This window comes from Myodes glareolus, chromosome 18 (assembly GCF_982192425.1).
Source record: "Myodes glareolus chromosome 18, mMyoGla1.1, whole genome shotgun sequence".
NCBI classification, from domain to species: Eukaryota; Metazoa; Chordata; class Mammalia; order Rodentia; family Cricetidae; genus Myodes; species Myodes glareolus.
This window is the reverse complement of record NC_142043.1, coordinates 33,058,849-33,085,639: the sequence shown is the minus strand read 5'-3', so window position 1 is coordinate 33,085,639 and position 26,791 is coordinate 33,058,849. Positions and strand designations below refer to the sequence as shown.

General features: G+C 47.6%; 1 protein-coding gene across 3 annotated transcripts in view; it reads right to left on the bottom strand.

Moving 5' to 3' along the window:
* Positions 1–26,122, bottom strand: part of Arhgef4 (Rho guanine nucleotide exchange factor 4) — a 164,160-nt gene extending 138,038 nt beyond the window's left edge. For 2 of the 3 annotated variants that reach the window (XM_087898060.1, XM_087898061.1), the window contains exon 1: positions 25,996–26,122. In XM_087898060.1, the coding sequence (XP_087754186.1) occupies positions 25,996–26,034 (39 nt within the window). In that variant the 5' untranslated portion in view covers positions 26,035–26,122. The remainder of the gene's footprint in view (positions 1–25,995) is intronic. The other variant, XM_087898059.1, reaches the window with a different exon arrangement.
* Positions 26,123–26,791: the final 669 nt, after the last annotated feature.

The following is a 26,791-nucleotide window of genomic DNA, read 5'->3' as shown; positions in this document are numbered from 1 at the left end:
CTGCCCTGGGGGACTCTGGCTGCGAGAAAGCCCAAGGCAGTGCCACCTGTAGCCATCACACCACCAAATGCCCTACCCTTGCCCTAGCTGCGACACAGCTGGCTTCTGTTGTCCAGTCATGTGGGATTCACCTTTTCGATCACAAGAGGCGGACCAACTGAAATCATTCATGTCCCAGTTAGTTCCGCCCTTTGAAGCTAAGGAAAAAGCGACCAGTACCAATCCATTCCTTCAATCATTCCTTCATGTCATGGGAGTCGTGACAATGGCAGTATTTGTTGCACCAACAGCAACTCACGGAAAGACCCACAGTAGCTGCATCTGAGATGTGATGTAGATGTGAAGAAGAGGCTCGGAGATCTTCCATCTTATTCTCTGTGTGTAGTGTATCCATGTGTCCATGCTTGGGAATGTGGAGGCCAAAGGAGGACATCAGATACCCTGGTCCCTCAAGTCTCTATCTCATGGCTTTCAGACAGGCGCTCTCTCTCTCTCTCTCTCTCTCTCTCTCTCTCTCTCTCTCTCACACACACACACACACACACACACACACACACACAGAGAGAGAGAGAGAGAGAGAGAGAGAGAGAGAGAGAGAGAGAGAGAGAGAGAGAGAGAGCGCCTGGATGTAGCTAGTTTTCCTGTGAGCCTGGCTGGCTCCCAACCCCCAGTCAGCCTTTCATTCCTTGCACCAACATGGGAATTACAGACACACGTGGCCACACCCAGCTTTTACATAAGTCTGGGAACCTGAAGTCAGGACGTCATACTTGCTCAGGAGAACTCTTATCCACCGAACCATCTCCCCAGCTCTGTTTCATCTTTTGAAAAACAGTTTCTTACTGAGCCTGAAGCTTGCTGATTTGTCTAGACTGGCTGGTCAGCAAGCCCCACTTATCCTCCAGTCTCCCTTCTCCAGCCCTGGGATTACAGGCATGCACCGCCATGCCTGGCTTCTAAGTCTGACTTTTTTTTTTTTTTAATTAATGTGGGTTCTAGGAATCAAACTTGTTTCCTCATTCTGGCTTGGCAAATACTTCACCAACTAAGACATGGAGATGCTTTAATAACCAGCAGAGATAGGGCTAATTCTCTTTACTAACAAGGTGAAATGACTGAACCGGGCACCCTCTGGGTTCTTCCGAAGCAGAGTCCGCTGCCTGCGGTGCCTAATCTTCCCTGCAGATACAAAGTCCTGTCACAATGTTGCAGTTGGTTGTTTGCATTGAACTTGATGCTAACCACAGGCTCCCTCCTACTCGGCTCTCAGGGAGCTAACACTGCTGGTGGAGCTAAGGAAGTCTGATCTGAAATCACAGCTTAGCCGCTCCCATTGCAGGGGCTGTTGTTCTTTGAGGCACTACTGAGTAAGGGAAGAAGAATGAGCCTCATAGCCAGAAACAAGGTCGCTCTGTTTCCTTTGCTCCAGCAGCAGGTGCGAGAAAATGACCTTTCATTCACAGGCGTTCTGAGGGTCTTTTCCCAGGATCTGGGTGAGCAGGGCTCAGTTTGCTAGGATGCTGGCGTGAGTCGGTTCCTCAAGTCAGGATTTAGAGAACGTAACACTTTTAACAGACAGATGTCAGGAAACTTTGGAAAACACCACGAAGTTAAGTAGATTTTGTTTTCACTCTACAGACTTATTGAAGCTTTTATTCATGAATGAGGTTTTGGCATTTTGTTTTGTTTCTTCCAGACACAAGACACTGAGGTTTAGAAAAATCTCCTATAGGCTGGGAGATAACTTAGTGGGCGTGTGAAGCATCTGATGTGTGTGCATGAGGATTTGAGCTTAGTCCCCAAATCCACACGCGAAAAAGAAAGTGGTCCAGTTGTATGTACCTATAATCCCAGCACTGAGGAGGCAGAAAAGTGAATGCCTGAGACCCACTGGCCAGCCAGTCTGAAAAGTTAAGTGGAAGGGATCTGAGGAACAGCAGCTGAGGCTGACCTTTGACCTCCACGTTCATACGCACATACACATACACATCAATATACCGTCTTTATCTGAGGTAACAAACAAGGCCACAGAGTCTCTTCCTGGTTCCCATTTCTGAACAGCATCCTGGAGCTGGGGACTGGGACACCATTCCTCTTCAGCTGAGTGGTCTCCACCCCTGCCATGATCGGTTCTGCTTATCTACTTTGACAGGCACATCCTTCCTGCTGAAGTGCCTGCCCCTTCTCGTCCACCTTCCAGAGACCCTGCTCCACTCTCCAGGGCTGCATCTCAGCTCGCCAAAGAGGACAACTAGTGTTCGCCTGCTATGAGCGGGGGAGGAAAGGCCATACCAGAGGGGGAGAAAGCGCCAATGATTATGGAAGGCACCGTGTGGCAAGCCTCCTTTCACTGAATAACAGCGGAGGAGGAGGAGTCTTTGCAGAGGTACAGAGCCTTTCACACGCCCTGGAATTCCTCTTCAGCGGAACGTTCCCAGAAGGGTAGCTAATAGCTCCCCAGCTGCTGCCAGGCAACGCGAAGGCCGAATGGCTCCCGGTTGCCAGATTAGCTTGCTGAGAGCGAACCTCCTTCAGGCTTTCTGTGCACACTCACTGAGGCGGCTGAGAAGCAGCGCCGCCCGCAACTGGAGCCTCTGATCCTGAGGTTGAGGAGCGAAGGCAAGCATGCACACACAAGACATTCTGTCCCCTTTCCCTCTAGGCTTCGCAACACTAAGACATGGACCTCACCAGCCTAGGAAGGACTGTAAACACAGCTCCTTCGCACCTTACTCCACCAGGAACACATTCCCCGGAGCTCGCCTACCCACCTACGTTCCTTCCCTACTTTCATTGGCTCGGATGTAAAAGCTGTTGTTGGGGCTGGGAACATAGTTCACTTGGTGCTTTCCTCATATGGGAAGTCTGAGGACTCAAGTTTGACACCCAGAAGACACAGGCACACACAAAGTCAGGTGTGGTGGCACACATTTGAAATTCTCTGCACTGAGGACTCCAAAACAGGCAGACAGATCCCTGAGGCTTGCTGGCCCATCGGCCTAGCCTACTTGGTTAAGCATTAGGAGAGCGAAAAGGTCTGTTTCAAAAGACAGGTTCAACAGTGCCTGAGGAGAGCTCCTGGCCTATATACATATGTGAACACATTTGGACATGTGTGCATGCCTTCCCTCCCTGAGAACACACACACACACACACACAGAGAGAGAGAGAGAGAGAGAGAGAGAGAGAGAGAGAGAGAGAGAGAGAGCCATTGTTCTCTGCTAACTTCCAGGCACTTTGAAATTGTAGACTCAGCTCTAAATTGCCATTCCCTCTCCGTTGTTATAGTAAACGTGACACAGCCTAGAGTCACCGGGGAAGAGCGCTGACACATGGAATTGCCTGCATCAGACTGGCCCGTGGCTAGATCTATGAAGCGCTGTCACGATTGCTAATTGATTTAAGAGGACCCAGCCCACTATGACCATCATCGCTAGGTAGGTGGGTCTGGGCTGCGTAACATCATTAGCTGAGCACAAGCCAGAAGGAACAAGCCTGTAAGCAGCTTTGCTCGTGGTTGCTGCCTCCACTGCTGCTTCAGTTCCTGCCCTGACTTCCCTCCATGATGGACCGTAAGCCAAGTACACCATTTCCTCCCCGAATTACTTTTCATAATATCGTCATAGTAATAAAAATTAAGAATAAAAATAAAACCTTCCATATGTCAGGCAGGACTAATCACCCAACACCCTCACCTCCCCAGAGTAGGAACCAACTGCCTACGAGGATTCCTTGCTTATCTTGTGATGTTTCCTCATCTGATCAAAAAGGGCACTATCCACCCAGCCAGGGGAGGCAGAACCCAAGGCTTTCTTGTCCATCCACATGCTAAGCGCCACCCAGCCCACAGTGCTTTTCTGGCAGAACCTTTCTTGATGCCAGAAAGACCTTCCTAAGTCTCAAACCTGGCAGTTTTCATATAGACTCATTCAACTGATACCTGTAAACTGCTTCCTTGAGATCCCCTGATTCATGACTGTCCTACTTATGGTTTTTTATTGCTATGATTAAACACCATGACCAAAAGCAAGTTGGGGAGGGAAGGTGTGATGACATTTTGTTTGTGCTGGAGCAAATAAAGCTTGCCTGACGACCAGAGTGCAGAGCTAGCCACACAAGTTAGCCATACAGGCCAGGCAGTGATAACACACACCTTTAATCCCAGCACTCGGGAGACAGAGGTGACAGATCTCTGTGAGTTCAAGGCCATCCTGGGCTACACGAAATTGATCCGGTCTAAAAGAGAAACAGAGCCAGACGGTGGTGGCCCACACCTTTAATCCCAGGACTTGGGAGGTAGAGACAGGAAGGAATATGGCTGGGTGGAGCGAAGAATATAAAACGGGAGGAGACAGGAGCCCAAGGAATTCAGTCTGAGGCTTCGTAGAGATGGCATTCAGTCCGAGGACTTGTAGAGACAGGATCTTGCCCCCTCAGGTCTGAGGATTTTGTAGCGTTAAGAACTAGTTAGTGGCTGGTTGTTCTGCATCTCTGATCTTTCAGCTTTTACCCCCTAATATCGGACTCTGAGTTTTTATTATGAAGACTAATTAGAGTCTGTGTTACAGATATGGCTGATTTGGCTCACATTTCCACGTCATAGTCCATCATTGAAGGAAATTAGGACAGGGCAGGAGCTCAAACAGGGCCAGAACCTGGAGACAGGAGCTGATGCAGAAGCCAGAGAGGGATGCTGCTTATTGGATTTCTCCTCATGGCTTGAGGGATGGCACTATCCACAGTGGGCTGGACCCTACCCTATCAATCACTAATTAAGAAAATGTCCTGCACTCAGACCTTGTGGGGAAATTCTCTTAACTGAGATCCTCTCCCTTCAGATGACTTTAACTTGTGTCAAGTTGACATAGAACTAACCAGTACAATGACGCTCCAGGATGACCATGTCTGAGACCCAGAGACAGAGTTATCTTTCATGAGAATGGGGACTTTATGACTGAGATTCCTGAAATGGAAGATGAGCCTGGGTATCTGCAAAAATCCCTAGAGGAGGCAGACAAAGGAATAGAACTGGGAAGACATGAGAGGATTCAGTCATACATGGAAGCCCATCGGTGGTCAGCAGAAACCGAACGTGGCAGGAAGTGGATTCTCCCTCAAAGCCCCACAGATGCCTGGACTTTAAACTTAAAACTTCAGAGTTTTGCTCTTCAGAGTGCCTAGAGAATACATTTGTGTTGTGTGGCATTGCTACATCTAGTGGTGTGTTCTAGAAACCACAGGAGAGTGATACATTCTACACAAAATCTGTAACCAAGTACACAACAGAATGCTTGTATCTGATTCCTGCCTGCCCAACATCACCTCTATGCTCTGTTGTGTACAATGCCCCAAATGTATAAAATCCTTTGCTTCTATTTCCTAGAAATGCAGGATTTGTCATATCTAGAATACCCTTCCTTCTTTAATACCCAGCCAAGAGACAGTAAAGTTTTAGTTCTCTGGGAAACCTGCCACCACAGCCAATCCAATGCCCAGGGTACATGACTGTTATATAGCAATTTTCTCTGAGTGGAAACATGCCATCTGGGAGAGAAAATCTTGAAGACTCCAGAAGTTTGGGACTGGAGATATGGCTCAGTGGTTGCAAGCTTTCCAAAGGACCAGAGTTTGGTTCCTACCTCCAACATTGGGTGACTCACAATTATCTGTAATTTTAGTTTCAGGGGATTGGTACCTTTTTCTGGCTTCCACACACAGGGCACACACAAGAGTGTATGCACACACACACACACACACAGATTAAAAAAAATGACACAGAAATTTCTAAAGGGGGGGTTCATTAAGATTTAAGAAGTAAACAATGCATAAGTCTCAGGAAGTCCCTGAAACTGACCAGATGCACAAGGCCTCTTCCTCCCCAAGGTTACATAAGTAACCAGAGAAGAGACTCTGCAAACTGGTGAGCTGCCAGCAAGTCATGCAGAAGTTCCAAGGTTGCAACCTTCATGACTCACTTCCCATTCTGGATTGGGTTTTCAGTGACACAGCTGCCTTTGAGTCACCCCTGCTTCTGTAAGTAACACCCATGCTCCTGAAAGTAACCCCAATAAGTTCACTGGGTCATCAAGTTGGACTCTAGTGGTGTCATTAATTTGGCCTGTCATTAGTGACCCATCTAGAATGAATAGACTTTTGTTTACATCTCCCCAGAAATAGTCACACAACAGTTAATATTCCTTAAAAAATACTGGTGGCATGACCCCGGCGGGCTCACAGAGCAACCGCTAGTCCGGCAGAGACAGCTGCCAGAGCGGTGCAGATTCCCCGTGGCGAGCAGCAGAGCTGGCTGTGGGCAGGCAGGCAGGAGACAGAGACATGGATGTGTAAAATGAGATTAAAATATTTATTCGGAGTTATGGAGGAAAAGGGGAGGGGGCAGAGAAAGAACGGGAGAGGGAGAAGGAGAGGGAGAGAAAGAAAGACAGAAACAAAGAAAAGGAGAGAGAGAAAAGACAGAAAACATGTGTGCACACGCCAAGAGAGGGAACAGAAAGAAAGAAAGATGGCGACAAGAGGTCAGAAGTCGATGGGAGTGTGCGTGGCTTGCCCCTTAAAGGGACCAAAGACCAAAAGGAATAACAACAGTGACCACCTGCAGTCTCTAGTTACTCTGATTTTATTTTTATCAAAGTCTTTTGTATTGAGACATACCTGGTAGACTAATGGTGTGTGTGTGTGTGTGTGTGTGTGCATATACATATGTACATGTGATAGCTTTTTAGATGAAATCATGAGAACTCTGTCTTAATCAATGGTTTGAAGAACTGATGAATTAAATATCTTAATAAACGATTGAGAGATAGTAGAAACTATTCAAAGTGGAGCCCGGTTGGAGGAAGTAGGTCACAGGGGTGTGTCTTTAAAGGGCACACCTGGCCTGGTCCTCCCTGTCTTCTCTCTGCTTCCTGAGAGCTATGATCCAAACAGCTCGCTTCACCAACCTTGTCATGAGGGACTGAAATCATGAGCTAAAGTGAACCCCTCTCCCAGGCACTTGGTCACAGCTATGGAAAAGCAATAATGTAAAAAATTACTAGTGTGATGGCTAGTCTTGGTTGTCAACTCAACCACAGATGGAAGCAAGTCCAAAAAGCTGGCTACACCTATGAGGGATTATTCTTGATTGGATCATTTGAGGTAGGAAGATCTACTGTGTAAGTTCAGATCATCTGAGGTCAGAAGACCTACCTGATGTGGGACTCCCTCTGTATGCTGTGAATACCATTGGTTAATAAAGAAACTGTCTTGAGCCTGTGCAGGGAATAGAGGTAGGTGGGGAAAACTAAACTGAATGCTGGGAGAAAGAAGGGTGGAATCAGGGAGAAGCCATGTAGCTCCGCAGGAGACAGATGCCAGAACTTTACCTGGTAAGCCAAAGCTTCATGGCAATACACAGATTAATGGAGATGGGTTAATTTAAGATATGAGTTAGCCAGAAATACACTTAAGCTATGGGCCAAGCAGTGATTTAATTAATATGGTTTCTGTGTGGTTATTTCGGGACTGGGCATCTGGGAACTAACTAGTGGCCTCCTTACAATACCCACCTTAAATCTGGGCTACTCTTTTGATGCCAGCCCAATGAAGGGACACGGAAGAAGGAAGCCTTTGTTTTTTGCCTGCTTGCCCTTGCTCTCACAGACAAGTTCATCTGTCCTGCTACTGAGGCATTAATTTTCTGGCATTAGAATCTACGTCTTTGGGATGTGAATGAATCCTGAAGACCAGCTGAGACATCCAGCCTTGTGGATTAAACAGCTGTTGGGTTCCTGGCCTTTCTATCGGGAGACAACTATTGTTGAACTAGCTGGACCACAGACTATAAGCCATTCTAATAAATCCCTGTGTGTGTGTGTGTGTGTGTGTGTGTGTGTGTGTGTGTGTGTGTGTGTAGAGATAGATAGACAGACAGACAGGTGGATCGGTAGATTCATTGTATCAGTTCTGTTTTTCTAGAGACACCCAACTAATATATCTGGCATCTGTAAGAGTCTAGGTACAGTCTTCAGCACACAAAAAAATTCCTCATGGAAGTTCCATCTCCAGGCAGAGATGGAGTAAGCACACCCTATTCTGTCTCTCTGCCAAACAGAAGCTGAGGAGGCAGAGGAATGTATAACCCACAGAAAGAATCGGTGGATCTGATTTTCATCCCTGTAATTCCTTATGTCTCAATAGAGATCACAGCTGAAATTAGAAAATATTTTGAAGCAAATGGATATAAGAATAAAGCATATGAAAAAGAGCCAGAGTCAGTGTGAGGGTTCAGTTGGTAAAGGTACTTGTTGCCAAGGCTGACAAACAATTTGTTACCAGGGTAGGAGAAAATCCACTCCCAAAAGTTATCTTATGACCTCCGTACTCACTCTGTGGCATGTGTTGGCATGTGCCAACACACATATGCACACACATACAGTAAATAAATGTTTTTAAAAACAAGGAGTCATAACCACTGATATCATAGATCTAAAAAAGAATAATAAAGGTACATTGTGAATGTATCTCTACCCATAACTTTAATTACTTAGATGAAGTCCTACTTAATAGTCACAGAGATAACATAGCTGTACCAACCCACAGAGACGTACATGTCATAAATAAATGGGCATTAAAAAACAGTACCATGCCCAAACAGTTTCACCAATGAAGTCTAGTGAACATTTAAGGAACAAATGATACCAATTCTTTACAGTCTCTTGTAGAAATCAGAAGTAGAGAAAACAGTACCTAACATCCTATGAGGTCAGAATTACAAAATCAGAAAAGATATGATCATAGCAAGAAGCCAGAGACCATTGCCTTCCATGTACACAGATGCAGAAGTCCTCACTAAAAACTAGCAAATTAAATCCACTAATGTATAACAGGAATTATACACCACAACTGAGTGGGATCTACCTCAGATATATAAAGCTGGTTCAATATCTAAAACGCAAGTAATGTAACCCATCATATCAATAGGCTGGAGAAGGGAGACCAGATGACCATATCAGTGGATCCAGAGAGAGGGAGTATCTGACAAAATTTAACATCACTTCAAAGTGGAAACTCTCCACAATCAGAACACAGGCATTTCCCTTAAACCTGATGAAAAACAAACAGATAGATAACAACAAAACACCTACAGACAACCCACAGACAACATCACACCTTATGGTGAGAAATTAGCAGCTTTCCTCCTGGGTAGAGTGCCCTGTCACATCAACGGTGCCCACGCTTCCGTTCCTATCCACTATCATATTGAAGATTCCAGCTAATGCGACAAGGCAAAGAGAGGAAATAAATCTTATAGAAACAGAGAAGCATGGACTAAACCCCTTTTCACAGCTGTCATGGTGGTTTGCACAGGAATTCCCAAAAATACTAGGCAAAGTTTCCGAATAAGTGAGTAAAGAGATACATGGCCAACAAATAAAGCTAAAAACAAAATAAAGCAACCCCCCATGTATTAGTAGCAATATACAGCTGATATGAACACATAAAAAAGAGCAATATTTGGGACGGCTACCAGAAGCTAAGTACTTAGGCATAAACAGACAAAATGGTGCCACCGTCATGGTCTCCTTTCCAGTCTCTCCATATGTTCCCCGAGCAACAGCTCCAGCTATGGCCGCTGGTTACATCTCCCCATCCCTTCTGCTTCCATCATGGATCCCTTTCCCAGCAAGAGCTTTTACCTAGGGGGTAAGGAGGTCAAAAACAAGATCTAGTGGCAACAATAACTCCAGCATTTAACAGGGCTCCTTAGCTGTTCTGCGGGATGTTATGAACATCAGTTTGATGTTTTTCTAAGTGTTTGCTGCTTCTGTCTATTATTCAAAACCAAAAGCCAGGTTATGGTAAATAACCCTGTGCACTGCATACGTTAGAACGACTGTCTGTGCTTTATAATGAGGTTTACCTGTAAACTTACAAAGCCGCATAGTTTAACGGTGTATGCACAGGTAATACTAATTCACCACATTATCTTAGGTATGTATTTTGGATTCAGCTTTCCTTTATTATGGTGGCATTGAACAGCACTGTTTTCTAAGCCAAACAAACTGCCATCTTCATAAGACCATCTGTGTCTGCATATAAAAGATCATCACGACTGGCTTTACTAGTTGTTGGTGTTCCTTTATAGAAGGAGGGGGTCAGGAGGGTCATGGAAGCCTCGCATAAATACCCAGTCATCCCTCCAGCCAGTTGCATGCAATGCTGTCCTGATTGCATGTAGCCTCACAGTGTGGGAGAGGAGCCAGAACATATAGTGTATAGCCTAGGGGGCAGGGACTCCACCCACACAAGTATGAGGACGCCATGAGCCATGCTGGGGGAAGACTGCCCAGTAAAGCTGCTTTTGTGGTACCCATTCCTCTGTCAGTAACTCCACACCTATGCTCCGTGAATAAGCCCAGTAACTCACTGGGTCCTCAGGCTGCACTTCGGTGAAATCAGCCTTTGTTTTATCATTGGGACCTTATGATTACTCACTCACCCACTCCCAGGATAAAGCTCTCAGAAAAGATGGTAAATTTATTTGTTAGTGTCCCCATATCTCATAGAATTAAAAAAAAAGAAAATCAGTAAGTAGGAGAAAATGTAAGTAGGATGTAATAATGAGAATTCATTTAATATTTTTTTTGAGATAGGGTCTCATTATGTAACCCTGGCTGTCCTGGAATGCACTATGTAGACAAGGCTGGTTTTGAACTCACAGAGATCCACAGGCTTCTGCCCTCCATGTGCTGAGATTAAAGACGCATGCCACCACACCTGACTAAGAATGAAAAGATTTTTAGTAAAAAGGGAAAATATTCAGATGGCTGGATTTTTTTTCCAGAGTGAAAAAAAAAAACCTGAATCTTTTAAGCAAGTTACAAAGGTCTGAGCAAGTCACACAAAGAATGAGACTTTATGTATGTGAAGTTAAAATTTCTAAGGTCAAAGTACAATCAATTCATTGATACGAAATGTCAGCTTAAATTATTGTTCTGTCCTTCCTAACAATAACAAGGACTGGCTTAAATGTATATGTAATCAAAATTTCTTTAAACGTGTTTAGGATTTTTTGCCTAAACTTATCTAACTATTACACATCAGTTAGAAGAACCAGAAGCTGATCTTCTGCATATTATATAATTGTATGTGGAGGTTTAGACTGACATGGTCAAAGGGGTCAAAAAAAAAATAGGACAATGGTTTGCCAGGACAATGGTTTGCCTATTACCCTCTGTAGTGGTGTGAATGAAAATGACCCCCTTAGGTCCACAGGGAGTGACACTATTAGGAGGTATGACCTTGTTGGAGTAGGTGTGGACTTATTGGAGGAAGTATGACATTGGGGGTGGGCTTTGAGGTCTCAGATGCTCAAGCCAGGACCAGTGTCATGCTCTCTTCCTGCTCTCTGCAGATTCAGATGTAGAACACTCAGCTCCTGCTCTAATACCACATCTGCCTGCATGCCATCATGCTTCCCACTGCGATAATGGACTCAACCTCTGAACTGTGAGACAGACCCAATAAATGCTTTTTTTTTTATAAGAGTTGCTGTGTCATGGTGTCTCCTCAGAGCAATAGAAACCCTAGCTATGACACCCACCAAGGTCAACTAAGTCCTGGGAGACTGTGGGGCACCACTTTAAATGTACTGTACTTGTTCTCTTGTGAAGAAGATATGAAGACCCCACCTAGAGAACTCTATCTGGGGCCAAGTCTGTGAAGAACAGTGTCAACACAGAGGGAAAACTTTGTTCAATATTTCCAAGTGAAGCCATGTTTTGAGACAGGGTTTCTCTGTAGCTTTGGAGCCTGTCCTGGAACTAGTTCTTGTAGACCAGGTTGACCTTGAACTCACAGAGATCCGCCTGCCTCTGCCTCCCGAATGCTGGGGTTAAAGGCGTGTGCCACCACCACCTGGCTTAGATATGTTTCTTTAACATTCTAAGAGATCACACTTGCCAGACATTAGATCCATAGAAGGTGCTATTTAGACAACTATTTCTCAGTAATAAGTTTCTTCTTAAAGCAAAAGGTAGCCCAGTTATAGAACTTCAGACCTTGGCTCACTGAAGCACCCACCTATAACTGAGAGTTCAGGCCTACTAACCGTTCCAACCTAAAGATCAAATGATGGCTGGTTTTTTTCTTTCCCTGTCTAGAAGCCAGCAGGGAAGGACCTCACACTGATTCTAGTCGCTCCAACGGCGATCAAAGGGCCTGAAAACAGACCTTGGCTTCAGCCAGGGCTGGAACTAAAGGAAAACTGAAGAGGAGCCAAAGACTCGATGCTCTGTGGGCCCATCAAGAGACCCTACTGGGCTTTGATTTGGACATTTAAAACCCAGCCTCTGTCCTGGCTTCTCCTAGGCCTGGCCCAGGACTCATCATGCTGATGACCCTTCTTTTCCTTCTCCCTATCATCTCTTCCAGGCACCAGTCAAGGACTTCATTTCCCCCCACAGCAGGCTGTTATGCAAAGAGAACTACTGATGAACTTTTGGGGTTGTGGTTGGAGTAAGAATGGCCCCCAGAGGCTTATAGGTTTCAACGCTTGGTCACCAGGGAGTGGCACTATTTGAGAAGCAGGGGAAGGCGTAATAATTTTGTTGGAGTCAGAGTGGCCTTGCTGGAAGAAGTGTGTCACTGGGGATGAGCTTTGAGTTAAAATGGCCAAGTCAGGCCTGATCTCTGTTCCTGCCAACAGATCAGGATGTAGCTCTTAGCTACTTGAGCATCACATCGGCCTGCCACTATACTTCCTATGATGGTGATGGACTAAGCCTGTGAAACTGTAAGCAAGCCCCCAAGCAAATGCTTTCCTTTATAAGAGTTGCCTTGGTCACGGTGTCTCTTTACAACAATAGACCAGTGACTAAGACAGGGTCTTTTAGATAAACCTTGTAACATGAAGGGCTGGCTTGTTGGTGTATTTGTCCCACCCGGCACCCCACAGCCGGTATACCCCAAAGAAAATCATACAGAAGACTCCAAAAGATTACAAAACTGATTGGCCCATTAGCTCAGTCTTCTTATTAACTAATTCTTACATCTTACGGTAACCCATAATTCTTGTCTGTGTTAGCCATGTGGCTCAGTACCTTTTCCAGCGGGGCAGGTTACATCTTGCTTCTCTGTGGTCTGGGCAGGAATGGAGGAATGGGCTTCCTCCTTCCTAGCCTTCTCCTGTTCTCATTGCCCTGCCTCTACTTCCTGTCTGGTTGACCCTCCTATACTTCCTGCCTGGCCAATCAGCATTTTATTAAAATTCATGATTGTCAGAATACAGATAATTCTCCCACACCAAAACTTAATGCAGGGTTACCCTGACCTCCACATCTGATACCCCCAATCAGCTGAAAGAAGACAGATTGGTCGTCACCCCAATTCCACAATGGCAGTTAGGGTTGCCTCTCAGAGGTAGGGATGATGGAACAGAAGTTTAAAATGGGACTAGAGGGTCTAGGGTGAAAAGACCCCAAAGAAGAGCAGTCAGTTTGTCTCTTGGCCGAGAGCCAGGGGTGTGGGTAGGGACTTCTTGGCAGGTTCATCCTCGCCAGAGGCCAGAGACGACAAAGATGTTTTGTGTGGGCTCTGAACTCTGATCCGACTTCTAAGTGATTCTATGTTTACCCTTATAGACGAGCCATATTATGGCAAGAAGAGTAGCAATGAAGGCCTGTTAAGAGAAATCTCCTGGCCAATAGAATAGAATCTCTGGCCTGGTAGAGACCTAACGTTCTGGTTGGGCTAGGTCAATCGTCTAGCTAAGGGACACCCCTCAGCTCCCTCAGGAAATCAGGATCACCATAAGCCATGCTAAGTAGACAGCTAGATTAACTCATTCTTGAGGTTAGGGGCTTGGTCAGGGACTCAAGAAAACCACGGTCACCAAAGAGTCTTGTCACTACTGTTACCAGAGACTCCAGGAAGTCTGCTTAGGCTGGCCGGGTTCAAAGGGGTGTTTGGATGTAGGTGAAACCACTCTGTGTAACTTGGAAACCATTGCGCACACTTGGAACGATGTAGGGCTTGCACGACAAGGAGCCAGCAGCAAGGCGGCTCCGACATGAGCCAAGCCTAAGGCGGGCTCTGGTATGTTAATGAACCGACTACAAGATAACTAACTCAGTACATTAAAGAATCAACCCTAAGCCCAGATAGCACAAAGCTAATGCCCATGGGAACAATGCAGCATTGTCCAGCAATGCAATCCTGGACCTCTGGAGGCAGGCCCAGGGTGCCACCGCTGTGCTCCTGAGACATAGTGTCTCAGGTCTCTGGGCCCAGGGTGCTACCGCTGTGCTCCTGAGACATGGTGTCCTTACATGTCTGGACATGTGCTGGTCCTCACAAGCCACGGGACTAGCCACCATCTGACCCTAGCTCCAGTGATTGTCAGGTTTCCGGCACCCTTGCGGAATTCCCACACGCCCGTCTGTTACGGAGCTTCCAACAGTGCCAACCTCCTGGTGTGCCTCAGTTCAGGGACCACCCTGCTGACACAGAGCAGTTCGAACCCAACCCCAAAGTGCTCTCACCGGAGAGAGAGAGAGGGTTCCCTGGAAGATTGCAGCATTCCTCACCTGGTTACACGAGACTGCATGAGAGACTACCGCAATGCTTATAATAGCCCAATATTGAGAGGATTGGTTGCATGTCTAAACCAAGCATAGTTAAAAGGCAAATCTCTTGGGAACATCCTAATTGCCAACTGCCTTACAGGCCCTTGGCCCCACTAGTCACAAGAGGAAAAAAAAAACCAAAAACATACGATAAAGAGAGAAATTGTTTGAGGGGTTATTTTCTCTTTTTTCTCTTTTGTGGTCCTTTATAAGACACACTGAGGTTTTTTGTTTTTTGTTTTTGTTTTTTTTTGATTACTCAAGGCCTCAGGAAATTTCTCTTGGGAAATAAAAATCAGACACTCAGATGCGGATTCTCTAGATAGGGTACCTGCCATTTTCTTTTTCAGCAACTGGGGAAAAGGGGGAGAAGAAAGAAGGAAGGGATGGTGAAAGAGGGAGAGCCCTACAGGTGAGTGTTGCCTGAACAATAGCTAAATTCAGCATCAGGAGTACACACTGAGCCACCTCTCCAGCCCCGTTCACCTATTTTAAAACAGGGTCTCAGCCCTTCATCTGGAGCATGATGATTCGGCTAGGTGGGCTGATCAATGAGCCTCAGGGATCTGCCTGTCTCTGCTTCCCTTGTAACTGTGGGTATGAGCACTCTCCATTGTACCTGGTGGGGTGGGTTTTCTCGTGTGTGTGTGTGTGTGTGTGTGTGTGTGTGTGTGTGTGTGTGTGTGGCAGGGGGGTGGTTCTGAGCATTTAATCCAGCATTTAATTCATGTGGTAAGCTCTTTACCATCTGAGCCATCTCCCCAGCCCTCGGCACTCACCTAAGAGTTTCAATTTATTGAACTATAAATTCACATATTGAACAAATTGCCCATTTCCAGGAATTAACTCTTTTAAGTAAGTTGACAGGCTTGTGCAGACATTACCTTAGTCTGCTTTGGAACATTTCCATTCTCCCCCAGAGAAATCTCCACAGACTAGCTGTGGTGTCTACCGCCGCTCTCTCCTAACACCTAGACCTAGTCTGCCTTTGTGTCTGTCTGTTCTGGAAAGTTCCTATTAAAGGAACTACACATGCTGTTGCTGGCTCCTGTCTGCAGGCGGTTATTTTGAGTCTCACCAGTGTTGATGCATGTGTCAACTCATTCTGTTGCTAAACCGGATTCCATTGTACGGAGGTGCCACAAGCTGCTTATCTTCTCGCTGCTCAGAGATACCTGCGGACCTGGGAGATGGCTCAGTGGTTAAGACCACTTGCTATGTCCACACAAGGACCTGAGTTCAAATTTCCACCTCCCATATAAAAGCCTGGCAAGGCTGCAGAGGGTCCTGCACTCACAGTGCTAAGGCGACAGAAACAGGAGGATCCATGGACCTTTCTGCCGGTAGCCTAGCTTCAGGCTCAGTGAGAGAGCTTGTGTGAAGGGATCACAGCAAAGAATTACACCTGACCTGAACGCACATGTGCATATACCACCCACACATCAAAATGCACACAACAGACACCTGAGCTCTTCACAGTTTGGGGCTCCCCTTGCTGAAATAGCTTTAAGTATCCAGGACCAAGTCCCTGTGGCCGTATGATTTCATTTCTCTTGGCTAAATGTACTGGAGGCGATCACTTGGTCAAGTGGTAACTTTGGATTTAGCTGGTGAACTGTTTTGCAAGGCGCAGGAACCATCTTACAAAACCCAACTGGAATGTGCAAGGCTCCACGTGCAAGGCACCTACAACTGCTGGTGTCTTCATTCAGTGACAGAGGACACAGAAGGTGTCACCATAATTCTTGTTTAGGTTTCCCAGTAACTTACAACAGCAAAGGAATCTCTGTGCATTTATTAGTCATGTGTGATGTCACTGCGGAAGTGACTTCTTTTAAATTGACCTATGCGGCTTATACTCTAGGTGCAAGTCCCTGTCAGACATATCCTTTGAAAAGATTTTTCTCCCTCTTAGTGGATTGCGTCTTAAGCCTTTTCATAGTATTTTGTGTACTGCGTACTTTTAAAATTCAAGCCCGTTCCACATCAACTTCATTTTTATTTTTACCATTTTTGCTTTTGTGTCATATCCAAAAGCATTGTGTAACCCAAGTAGCAAACATTTCATGTTTTGTTCTCAGACATTGGCTTTATGAAGTTTATTTTAGCTATTTGGAGTCACTGAAACTACAAGAAAATTTTAGAATTTTTTTTTCTACCAGAGGCAAAATTGATTGGCATTAAAGAAATTGTATTGAGCAGGGCTGTGGTGGTGTATGCCTTTAATCCCAGCACTTGGAAGGGCGAAGCAGGCGGATCTCTGTGAGTTCGAGGCCAACCTGGTCTACAGAGCAAGTTCCAGGACAGGTTCCAAAGCGGCACAAAGAAATCCTGTCTTGAAAAACAAAAACAAAAACAAAAAAATTGTATTGAATCCCTGGAGCAGTCTAGGAAGGGCTGACATCAGTCCTGGATCATTGCAGGCAGCACTGAAACTGGCCAGGGGAGCACTCCAGGCTGTGCCAATGTCAGTCTGAGGAGCACCCTCGGCAGTGGTGATGTCAGTCTAGGGAGCACTCTCAGCAACACTGACATAGTAACAATATTAAAAATCCAAATTTAAGCTGAGCGATGGTGGTGCATGTCTTTAATCTTGGCACTCGGAAGGCAGAGGCAAGCAGATCTCTGTGAGTTCGAGGCCAGCCTGGTCTACAAGAGCTAGTTCCAGGACAGGCTCCAAAGCTACAGAGAAACCCTGTCTTGAAAAACCAAAAAAAGAAAAAGAAGTTCAAATTTAGAAACAAAATGCCTTTTCCATTTTTTTGTGTCTTGGTAAATTTCTTTCAGCAAAGTTTAATTATTTCTTTCTTTCTAGTGTATAAGTCTTCGAAACTATCCCAGTTTATGTGGTATGGGACTACCTTAACAGTGGATCCAAAGGAAGGGAGCACTCATGCGCCCTGACCTGTTGCCATGTCCCTGGCATGTAGAAGGCAGATCTCCCAGGACAGCCAAGGACAAGAGCAGACGTGCCTGCTCCCAGAAGCTTATTACCTGAACATCCATCCCACGTGCAGCTCACCCAGGGGACAAACTAAAGGGCAGGCCTGGTTAGCAGACACTAGGAGAGATCCTAGTCCTTATGAAACTCAGGTTCAAGACCAGCCCGGTATGTGGCACATGATTGACAGCTGGAATAAAAGCTCACGAAGCCAGTACAGCACTGCAAAGCAGGCAGGGCAGTCCAGAGAAAAGGCTGAGGCCAGGCTGGGTGGCGCAGTGCATTCAGGGTGGAGCATCTACCTCATGGCAGCAGGAGAGCTGGCACTCCTTATTCAGCCCTGCCCAGTGTTCTGCCTGAGACACTGAATTTTCCATCCCAGTGGTACTGTCCCGCTGCAAACTGCGGCCTGGGGATGCTTAAGGTGGGCCTTGGGATAGGTGCAGGACCCTCCAGGCACTCCTGTGGTACTGTGCCAACCTGTATCAGTCGGAAAGGCTAGGCAGGGGTAAGGGCCTCCAGAACTAAAGAATGGAATACATGTGGCATCTGAGGCCTCAACGTGGCCATGGCAACCATGCTGGCAGCCCTGACCTTGAAGCATCAGGCTGTTGACACAAGACAACTCTTTCCCGGAACCTAAGCAGCTTCTCCGGTTGTCCTTGGCAGGCCCAGAACCCCCAGGGTCAGCAGCCTGCTTTAAACCTAGGAGGCCTTTTTGACAGTGCCCCTGCTTCAGAGAATTTCCCCTCTCCAGCTACACTTGTTTGTATCTGACTCCCGAGTTCTTAGCTCAGAGAAGCCATGGTCTTAAAAGTCGGTGCCCGTTAATAGTGCATCAAGTCGTAATGTAATCCATAGCTGATTTGTGCAACTCAGCATATCCCAAAACACAGGAAATGTCAGGGATCAGTCCGGCTTCCAGATATCACTTCCACTGCCTAATTCCTGCCCAGCCCCTCTAGGGGTCAAGCCCGGTCCTGCTCTCTGCAGAGGATAGCCTTGAGAAACTCTCAAAAGGATACACATTGTAAAAGTGGAAGGATTTGCTTCTCTCAGTATAAAAATGTCATAGGAGATTAGATTAGCATGGATGGAGTGTTTGGCACATGCCCTGTGCCTGCCAGACGCTCCTGAAGTGGCACAGGTATGATGGCCTATCCAGGCATGTCCAAGCTGCAGCTTGCAGGCTACATGTGACCCAGAACACGTGAGGATAGCAATGTCATATCCCAGTGTCAAAGGCTAGACAGCCCTGCATATAGACTTAGACGCTTAAAACAGTTAAGAGTCTTGTCTAAGCTACTTAGTCATGGTGCTGGGATTAGGACAGAGGCTCTCAGCCTTGACTTCTAAACAGACACATGAACTCCTGAGTCTCAAAGATCCAGAAGACTCTTACAGAACCACACAGAGACCCCAAGCAAATCTCTTGGCTGTTGTTCCCAGGGGTGGGGACAGAACCCAAGGCCTAGGGCAAGCTAGGTAAGTGCTCTACCTGAGCCACAAGCCCTGCATTCCCTGCTGGTGCTGACTTGGGATGTCTGAGACAGTCATCTGCCCAGGCTTCCAGAAGAGTAGAAGATGGTATCAGCCAAAGGGTCACAGTCCCCAGGTGACATTACCCAGCTTAGTTGTGTGACACCCACAAGGTGCCCAGCTCTGGGCTGCTGCTTTTTATCCAGTCAGGAGGACCCCAACTGACCCCACTTCACTCTTTCGGCTCAGAGTCAGTCACAGCCTACTCCAGGACTAACAGCATCCCCACATTACCCTCCCAGGGTGGACGTGGTCTGTCTGGAAAAACCAGCCAGAGACGCCCTAGCCCCTGCTCTACGGGAAGTGCCAGCTGAGAATACAATCACACCCGCAGCACTTCCTGGGTGCTCACCTCCCTCAGCCTGCAAAGATCCAGCTGCTTGGGAACAACGCTATGCAATTTACTGACCAGATCAGAGCTGGCAGGGATCCCCAACCTAACAACAGCTCGCAGGCACACAATGCCAATTACCAGCTACAGAGGGAGGCAGGCACTGCTTCTTAGGTCACATCACAGCCCTCCCAGTCCCCAGGCCATCAGAGCAGGAAGAAGTCATCCCATTCCCGACCAAGAACATCCTTCCTTCTCTAGGTACAACTCAAAAGCACAGTCAGTAGCCTACATCTCCCAAACCCCAGGTAGTTCATATCCATCTTCCCCTGCCCACCACCCTGTGGGTGCCCAGCAGGGGTATCCTCCAGATGAGTGCGGCAGGGAAGTCATATGTAATGAGAGACTGTGGGCAGGGCCTGCAAGAGCATCCACCTGCACTGGGACAGAAGTCCCCCCCCCTCCCAGTACAGGCACACAGACCAGGGACACCCAGGGCTCTCACTGAAAGCCTGCACTGCGGGAAGGAAATTGACACTTTGTTACTGACATCCGTTCCACCACTTCTGTGACATTGTCTCCCTCCTCGTCTACAGAGAGAGGCGCCGGTTGTAAGTTTTAAAGACAGGGTGCATCTTTGTGACGTGATGAGGCGTGAATGTGTCCCCTGCGAGGGCTGCCTACCACGTTCCATAATCTATCACCATCCCACATACACGCAGCTGGGCTCGGTGGCTTCACATGGCGAGAGTCTTGTATCCTTGCCACAGAGAGGTACTGGGTCAAGTTGACAGCGTTGTGAAACAAGAGAGAGGTTCCTCAGACTCCAGGATGGACAGAAACTGGGAAGCTCAGAAAGGGACAGTATCCAGCAGGCGCCACCAGAGCAATTGCCGGGGGTAGGGACACTGCCCAGCTGGCCAAGCTGTCCCTAGCTGTGCAGGGGGCTACAGGGACACAGTTTTCGTGAGTTGTCACCCACACCAGGGTGGGCTTTTCAGGGATGACTTTTAGTCATTCACATGTCTGTAAGCAACATCCTACAAACAACCCCAGTAAGGTCCCTGGTTCACTAGGCTGGATGAGGGTGGAATCGTTTCTTGGGTCTGTCAGCTCATCAGGGTTCTATCTGGGGTGAAGAGATGTTGTTTGACCTCTCCTGTTGTGAGTCTAGAGTGTGAGGATCCAGTGGCTGCAGCTCTTCCCCTCTCACAGATGCCCACAGGCTCCCCCTGAGTCCTCTGCTTACCAATTTATAGTCTCCCACCTGGGGAAGTTGGTACGGGTGGCCTCATGACCTGCTCCCTACCCCCCCTTCCCTGTTTCCTGCCTGGGAATCAGAGAGATGGCTTCAGGCTTGTGCTGTGGAATCTCCCCCATGCCCAAAAAGGCCTAAGAAGAGACCCCACCTGTCACGTGGGCTCTGATGTTCTCTTCAACTGACTCCTGCAAGCTGTCCCCTTACCACCATGTGTACACACATACACATACACACACATGCACCCATGCACATTCATGCACACACACGTACACCAATAAAGGTAACTTAAAATTAAAAACAAAACAAATATCAAAAACTGTATCTGGATCTGGGAACATGAGGACCTAAATTTGGATCCCCAGTACCTACATAAAAATTCAAGCACAGTATAGTATGTTTGTAACCCTAGCACTGCTGAGGGGACAGTGGAGACCAGAGGACCACGCCCAATACAGTCTCATCAGTGAGCTCCAGGTTCAAGGAAAATCCAGGTCACAAAAACTAAAACGGAAAGGAACTAAAGAAGTCACTAAATGTCTATTTCTGGCCTACACACATGCATGTGCAAGTGTATGCTTGTGCACACACACAAGAAAAATGTAAAGCAAAATCTAAACTAGGTTTTGTATACAGTCTCAGCGACTAGAATGTGTGATACATAGTAGGTGATCAGCAAATATTTGTTGAGAACTCACTAGTGGTAATGCACACCATTAGTCCCAGGACTCAGAGGCAGAGGCAGGCAGATCTCTGTGAGTTCAGGGTCAGTCTGGTCTACAATATGGGTTCCAGACAGCCCAGGCTACCCAGAGAAACTCTGTCTCAAAATAAATAAATAAATAAATTTTAAAAGTCTATTTGCTGAGTAAACTCCACGGCCCTTATGCAAGTCCCTGGCCTGACTCTGCAGACTCATAGCTTGTTCATGGTGTGTGAGGGGGTGGGGTAGGGCGGGGACTGTGCTGTAGTTTGGAACGAGACTGTCCACCGAAGTCCATTTTCAGAAGGATTGTCCTTAGATTGGTGCTAGAGGGAGGTGACAGATCAGTTAAGAGATGTGGTTTAGAGAACGATTTTGGGTCAGAGCCACCTCCTCCCTCTGCCTTTGATGCAGTCTCTGTCCCACGTGTTGTCCCATCATAGTTCCAAAGCAGCAGGATCAACCAGTCATTCATGGAAACCCTTGTACCCTCTGTCTTTAGAACTGATTCTCTCAAGTGTCTTCTTACCACGGCAGGAAGCTGGCTTGCACGTACCTGAATCAGTACCACAGGCACAGTGTAAATCTTCCAAATGTCTGTATAGATAACTACATAGACCTTTTTTAGGAAGTATTAAACATTGGTTCTGAGATAACTCCTCCTGGCTCTGGGTGTCACCAAATTCCACCATCAGGAGTAAGGGCTCAACAGATGTAGAGGCATGGCAGACCGCAAAACAGAACCACAACCCAAGTCCACCTCATAGAGACTATCGAAGACCTAAGCTTGCCCTATGGTGAATTCCCTGTCCTGAGTGTTCAGCTGTCAAAGGCATAATCAGAGGCTGACAGAAACTCCACCCTGTTCCCTGACCCGCGGTATACACACTTAAGTAGCAAGAAAGGCTACCAGTCCAAAACAGTGACTCACTGCTGATCCTTCATCCGTGGTGACTAAAGGCACACCACCAACCAGGAGCTGTTTATTCTGCCTGTTGGGTTTGTGCAGCAGTCATGAAGGATGCTGTAGGTGACTGGCGAGATGGCTGATGGCCTGGGTTCAATCCCTGAATCCCATGTAAAGGTGAACAAAGAGACCTGATTCCACAAAGTTGTCCTCTAACCTCGACACATGCATCATGGAATGCACATGACCATCATATGTGTGTGGAGTAATTAAAATGGTAATAATAAAAGGAGTCAGTGGACTGACCTAGGCTGACCTATGGGGATTCCCTCATCACCATGTGACCTCCATACTGGAACACATATGCTGTAATCTCTAGCACTAATACAAAGATATTTTTTTGATGGAGTCCTCTTGCATGTATATGCACCTGTACACAGACATGCCTGGGAGACCACAATCATATGTGTGTGTCCTGTTGTGTGTGTGTGTGTGTGCATAGGAGCATGCCAGGGTGCATGTATGTGAACAAGCATGCCAGTATACATGTACCATGTGTATACACGTCTCTTGGAGCTGGTGTGCATGTATATGCATGAGCAACAGTCAACAGATGTCTGTTTATGGCCTACATGCAGGTACATGTGTATGTGTGTGGCTAGGTGTGCATGCATATGTGTGTATACAAGAATGCTAGTATACATGTATATTGTATAACTGAGCACGTTGGTGTGTGTGTGTACTGTGTGTTTAGGTATACACAGGAGCATACCTGTATGTATGTACATGTGTGCATAAGCTTGCTGGTATGCAGGCACATGCATGTGTACATGAGCATGCCAGTATTTGTGCCCTATGTGCAAACATATATACATAAGCTTGTTGATATGTGTGTGACTGTGTGTGCACATAAGCATGCCAGTGTGTGATCCCGTATATGCACATAGGTGCACAACATGTCAGTGTCCATACATATAGTCAGGAATCAATAGAAACAGCTCACACTCCCAGAACAGGGGTCACTTCGCTGCCTTGCCCACTAACTTTGTGCCATCCCTCAGCTAACTGAGACCTGTCCTTTCTGTCTCCAATAGCCTCTTGATGGCCTATGACATCATGTTGTTAGTCCTTGGATAAAAGCAAGTGGCAAGATATCCTAAGCGTTTGACTGTTGTACTATGGTGCGGGAGACTTGTCTGTATTCTGTCAATCATGTTTTAAATAAACACTGATTGGCCAGGCAGGAAGTATAGGCGGGAAAACCAGACAGAAAGTAGAGATGATGCAATGAGAACAGGAGAATTCTGGGAAGGAGGAAGTTGATTCCTCCCACTCCTGCCCAGATCACTGAAGCAGCAGGATGTGATCTTCCCCACTGAAAAAGGTACTGAGCCACATGGCTAACATGGATCAGAATAATGGGTTAATATAGGCTACAAGAACTAATAAGTAGCCTGACCTAATGGACCAATCAGCTTTATAACTTATAGAGATCTCTGTGTGATTTTCTTTTGGGGCTAAATAGCTGTGGTGTACTGGGCAGGACAGAAGCACAAACAAGCCTGGCCCCTCATGTTACAGTACTAGACATAGGACAAGTTTACTGACAGAGACATCTACCACTTCGGTGGATAGCTGGGATGCCCAGTTGTCGGTAACATTCGAGAGTGCTTCCTTGAAAGAGACAAGCATGACTGTGGCCTGCATGGATGGGGCTCTGGTCTTTTGAGACAGCACACATCCCTCCTGGTGCCACCAAAGGCTCTCTGCCATGGGAACCCACAGCAAGGGTGAGCTATATCTGTCTGGTCCACCTGAACTAGGCATGCTTACCTGCTCATAGAAGACATAGTGCCACAGGGAGTCTGAAGATAGGCCTAGCAGAAGCCTCATCTACCTGGGCTTTGGGCATCTGTGGCACTGTTTCTCCTGGGACTCAGAGATTAGCTGTGGCTCTGTTAACAATCCAACTGGAGACACTGAGGTTGATAATCAAGGTCCTGTCCAGATAATTCCTACAGAAGCCCACTGCAGCCAGTGGTCCCCATCACTTCCCACACGGCCAGTGTCATGAAAATAAAACTGTGATATCTGTATTCACATGTAGCTCTGTAGACTGGACCTGTACAGCTAGAAATGGATGTGGTGGCCTCCAGCTTCTCCCAGGGAAGCATCTCCAAGGCATGGTGACCCTGCCCTCAGTATACATGGAGTGGGGTAAGAGGGTCTAGGGACAGGACAGTGAGTAAGAGTGGAAGGTGGGGACTTTCTGTCCCCAGTTCCCAGTCCTGGCTAGCAAACAGGCAGGGAAGCCATCCCAGAGTTGCCAACAGCCTCCGGTAAGCTACACTCCGCCTATTCCATGAGAGGAGGCAAGCACAGTCTGGAGTCTCTGCCTAGCTAACCTGTCACCTAGGCTACCTGTTGCTTACTATTGCCTATGGTTGGTCATAGGTGGGGAAGAACCAAGGTCCCTGGGGCTCACAAAAACAATACCCAAAAGGTTGCATAAGATCCTCAGCTGAAAGGAGCAAAATGAATTACGCACACTATTCCAAACAGGAAACCTAAACCCCAAGTGGTTAACTGGGGACCAAATAGCTTGGGATTCTGTGACAGGATCATTATTCCAAGAGCCTGGATAGCAAAAGCCAAAACCTGGACAGCAGCCAAGCATGGTCTCCCTTCTTGACCTCAGTGTGCAACCCTAGAAAGCACCCCCTCCTCTTAATAGTGTTGTAACCACCTTGGTAAGCGGGTTGCCCTTCCAGATGGCAAAGGTGAAGACTGAGATCAGGGTTCCTTCCTGCAGAGCTCAGCCTGGGTCACTTGCTTTATCCCTCAGAACTCTCCGGGTTAGCAGACTCGGCCTCACTCTCGGTCATTCCACAGGGCAGCCACAGAGCTGTGACAGCTCCTCCCAACATCACCTGTCGTCGGCCTGACCCTGGGCTTCCTCCTGCGGGCCTCCAGCTGAAGCTTCCGGATTCTTAAAGCCTTGGTCCTGAAGTCAGGACACACTCCCACCTCCCACACCGCCCACCTGGAGGGGTGGAGCTTGGCAACCTGCAGCTAACCCTCGGCCAGTGCTCTGCAGCCAGCTGCCCACCCCGCGATCCCTGTGTAGGCAAGAAAAATGGTAACATCCCAGAACAGTGGGGTCTCCAGCCCAGGACTCGGCTCCTCTAAGGTCCTATTTTCCTACAGTGTCTTAGGCACTTGCTCACGATGGTGCCCCAACCCAGATTCTGATACCTATCTCCCTCTGATACATTCAGCCCAGGTAATAAAATTAGCAACCACTTCCTGGGTAGCTCCAGGCCAACACCAACCCCAAGGCTGCGACAAACCCAGAAGCGCCCGGACCCTTGCCAGTCCTCCAACCCAGGTCAAGGCCATCTTCCCGGAGCCCCTCCTCCCCTGTGCGTTCCCACCTCCAACCCCTCGAGGCGCCCACTGACACCAAGGCCACACTTGCGCTGGCCACTGCCTCCGGATCCAGAACTTCTAGAAGTTGTGACCGCAGCACAGATCGTTCTTGGGTACCTCGTAGCCGGTACTTCGGTACCTCGTAGCCACCCATAGACAGCCTATAGCGCGACTGTTCCCCGCTCCCTGGAACCCGCCAGGACCTCTGCTAGACGCTGCGAGCAAGTCCGGCTTTAGGTCCCTGGGACGATTTCTCTCACCTTGAAGAAGCTGCGAAGGAAGTGCACCACACCGAGCATGGTGCCGCCGGGGCGCAACGGCCACCCGCTGCTCTGTCCGCACCGCAGAGCCAAGCTCTAGACCCCACCCCGCGCCCCGCCCCATGGTCCTCCCTGGATCGCCGAGGCGGCGCCTCAGCAACCCGGCCACTCTGGGCACGTGCAGGTCCGCAGGGACTTGTCCAAACACTAGTCCTGCCCTCTCCCGGGTCTCGGCAGGAACGGGACATGCACACATGCACACTCACAAACGCGCGCGCACGCACACACCCCGGAGCGGGACAAACACACACACATACACACACACACACACACACACACACACACCGGAGCAGTCCTTGGAAGTGGCGAACACACACACACACACACACACACACACACACACACACACACACACACACACACCGGAGCAGTCCTTGGAAGTGCCAAGGTTTTTGAGCCCACCAGGACTATAAACTTCATCTAAGTAAGAAATGGACAAGTGAATCGCCAGCGGTGCATCTGCCACACACCGGTTCGCATCCCTGCCCGTTGGTCCCCTAGGCCTGTCTGGCATGCAGTGCTGTGACTAGTGCCTGGCCCAGGTCCTATTGTAAACGGCCGCCTCCCTTTCTGAACTTTGAGAGATTGTTAACACAGTATTTTAGCAGTTGGGGAAACAGGCGATGCTTTAGTCTCTGCTCACACAGGTTGTCGGGGCAACTGTGAACTCAAATCCCTGTGTTTTAAGTCTTGACTCAGAACCCACTTTTTGCTCCCGCTTCGCTACCTTTTCAGG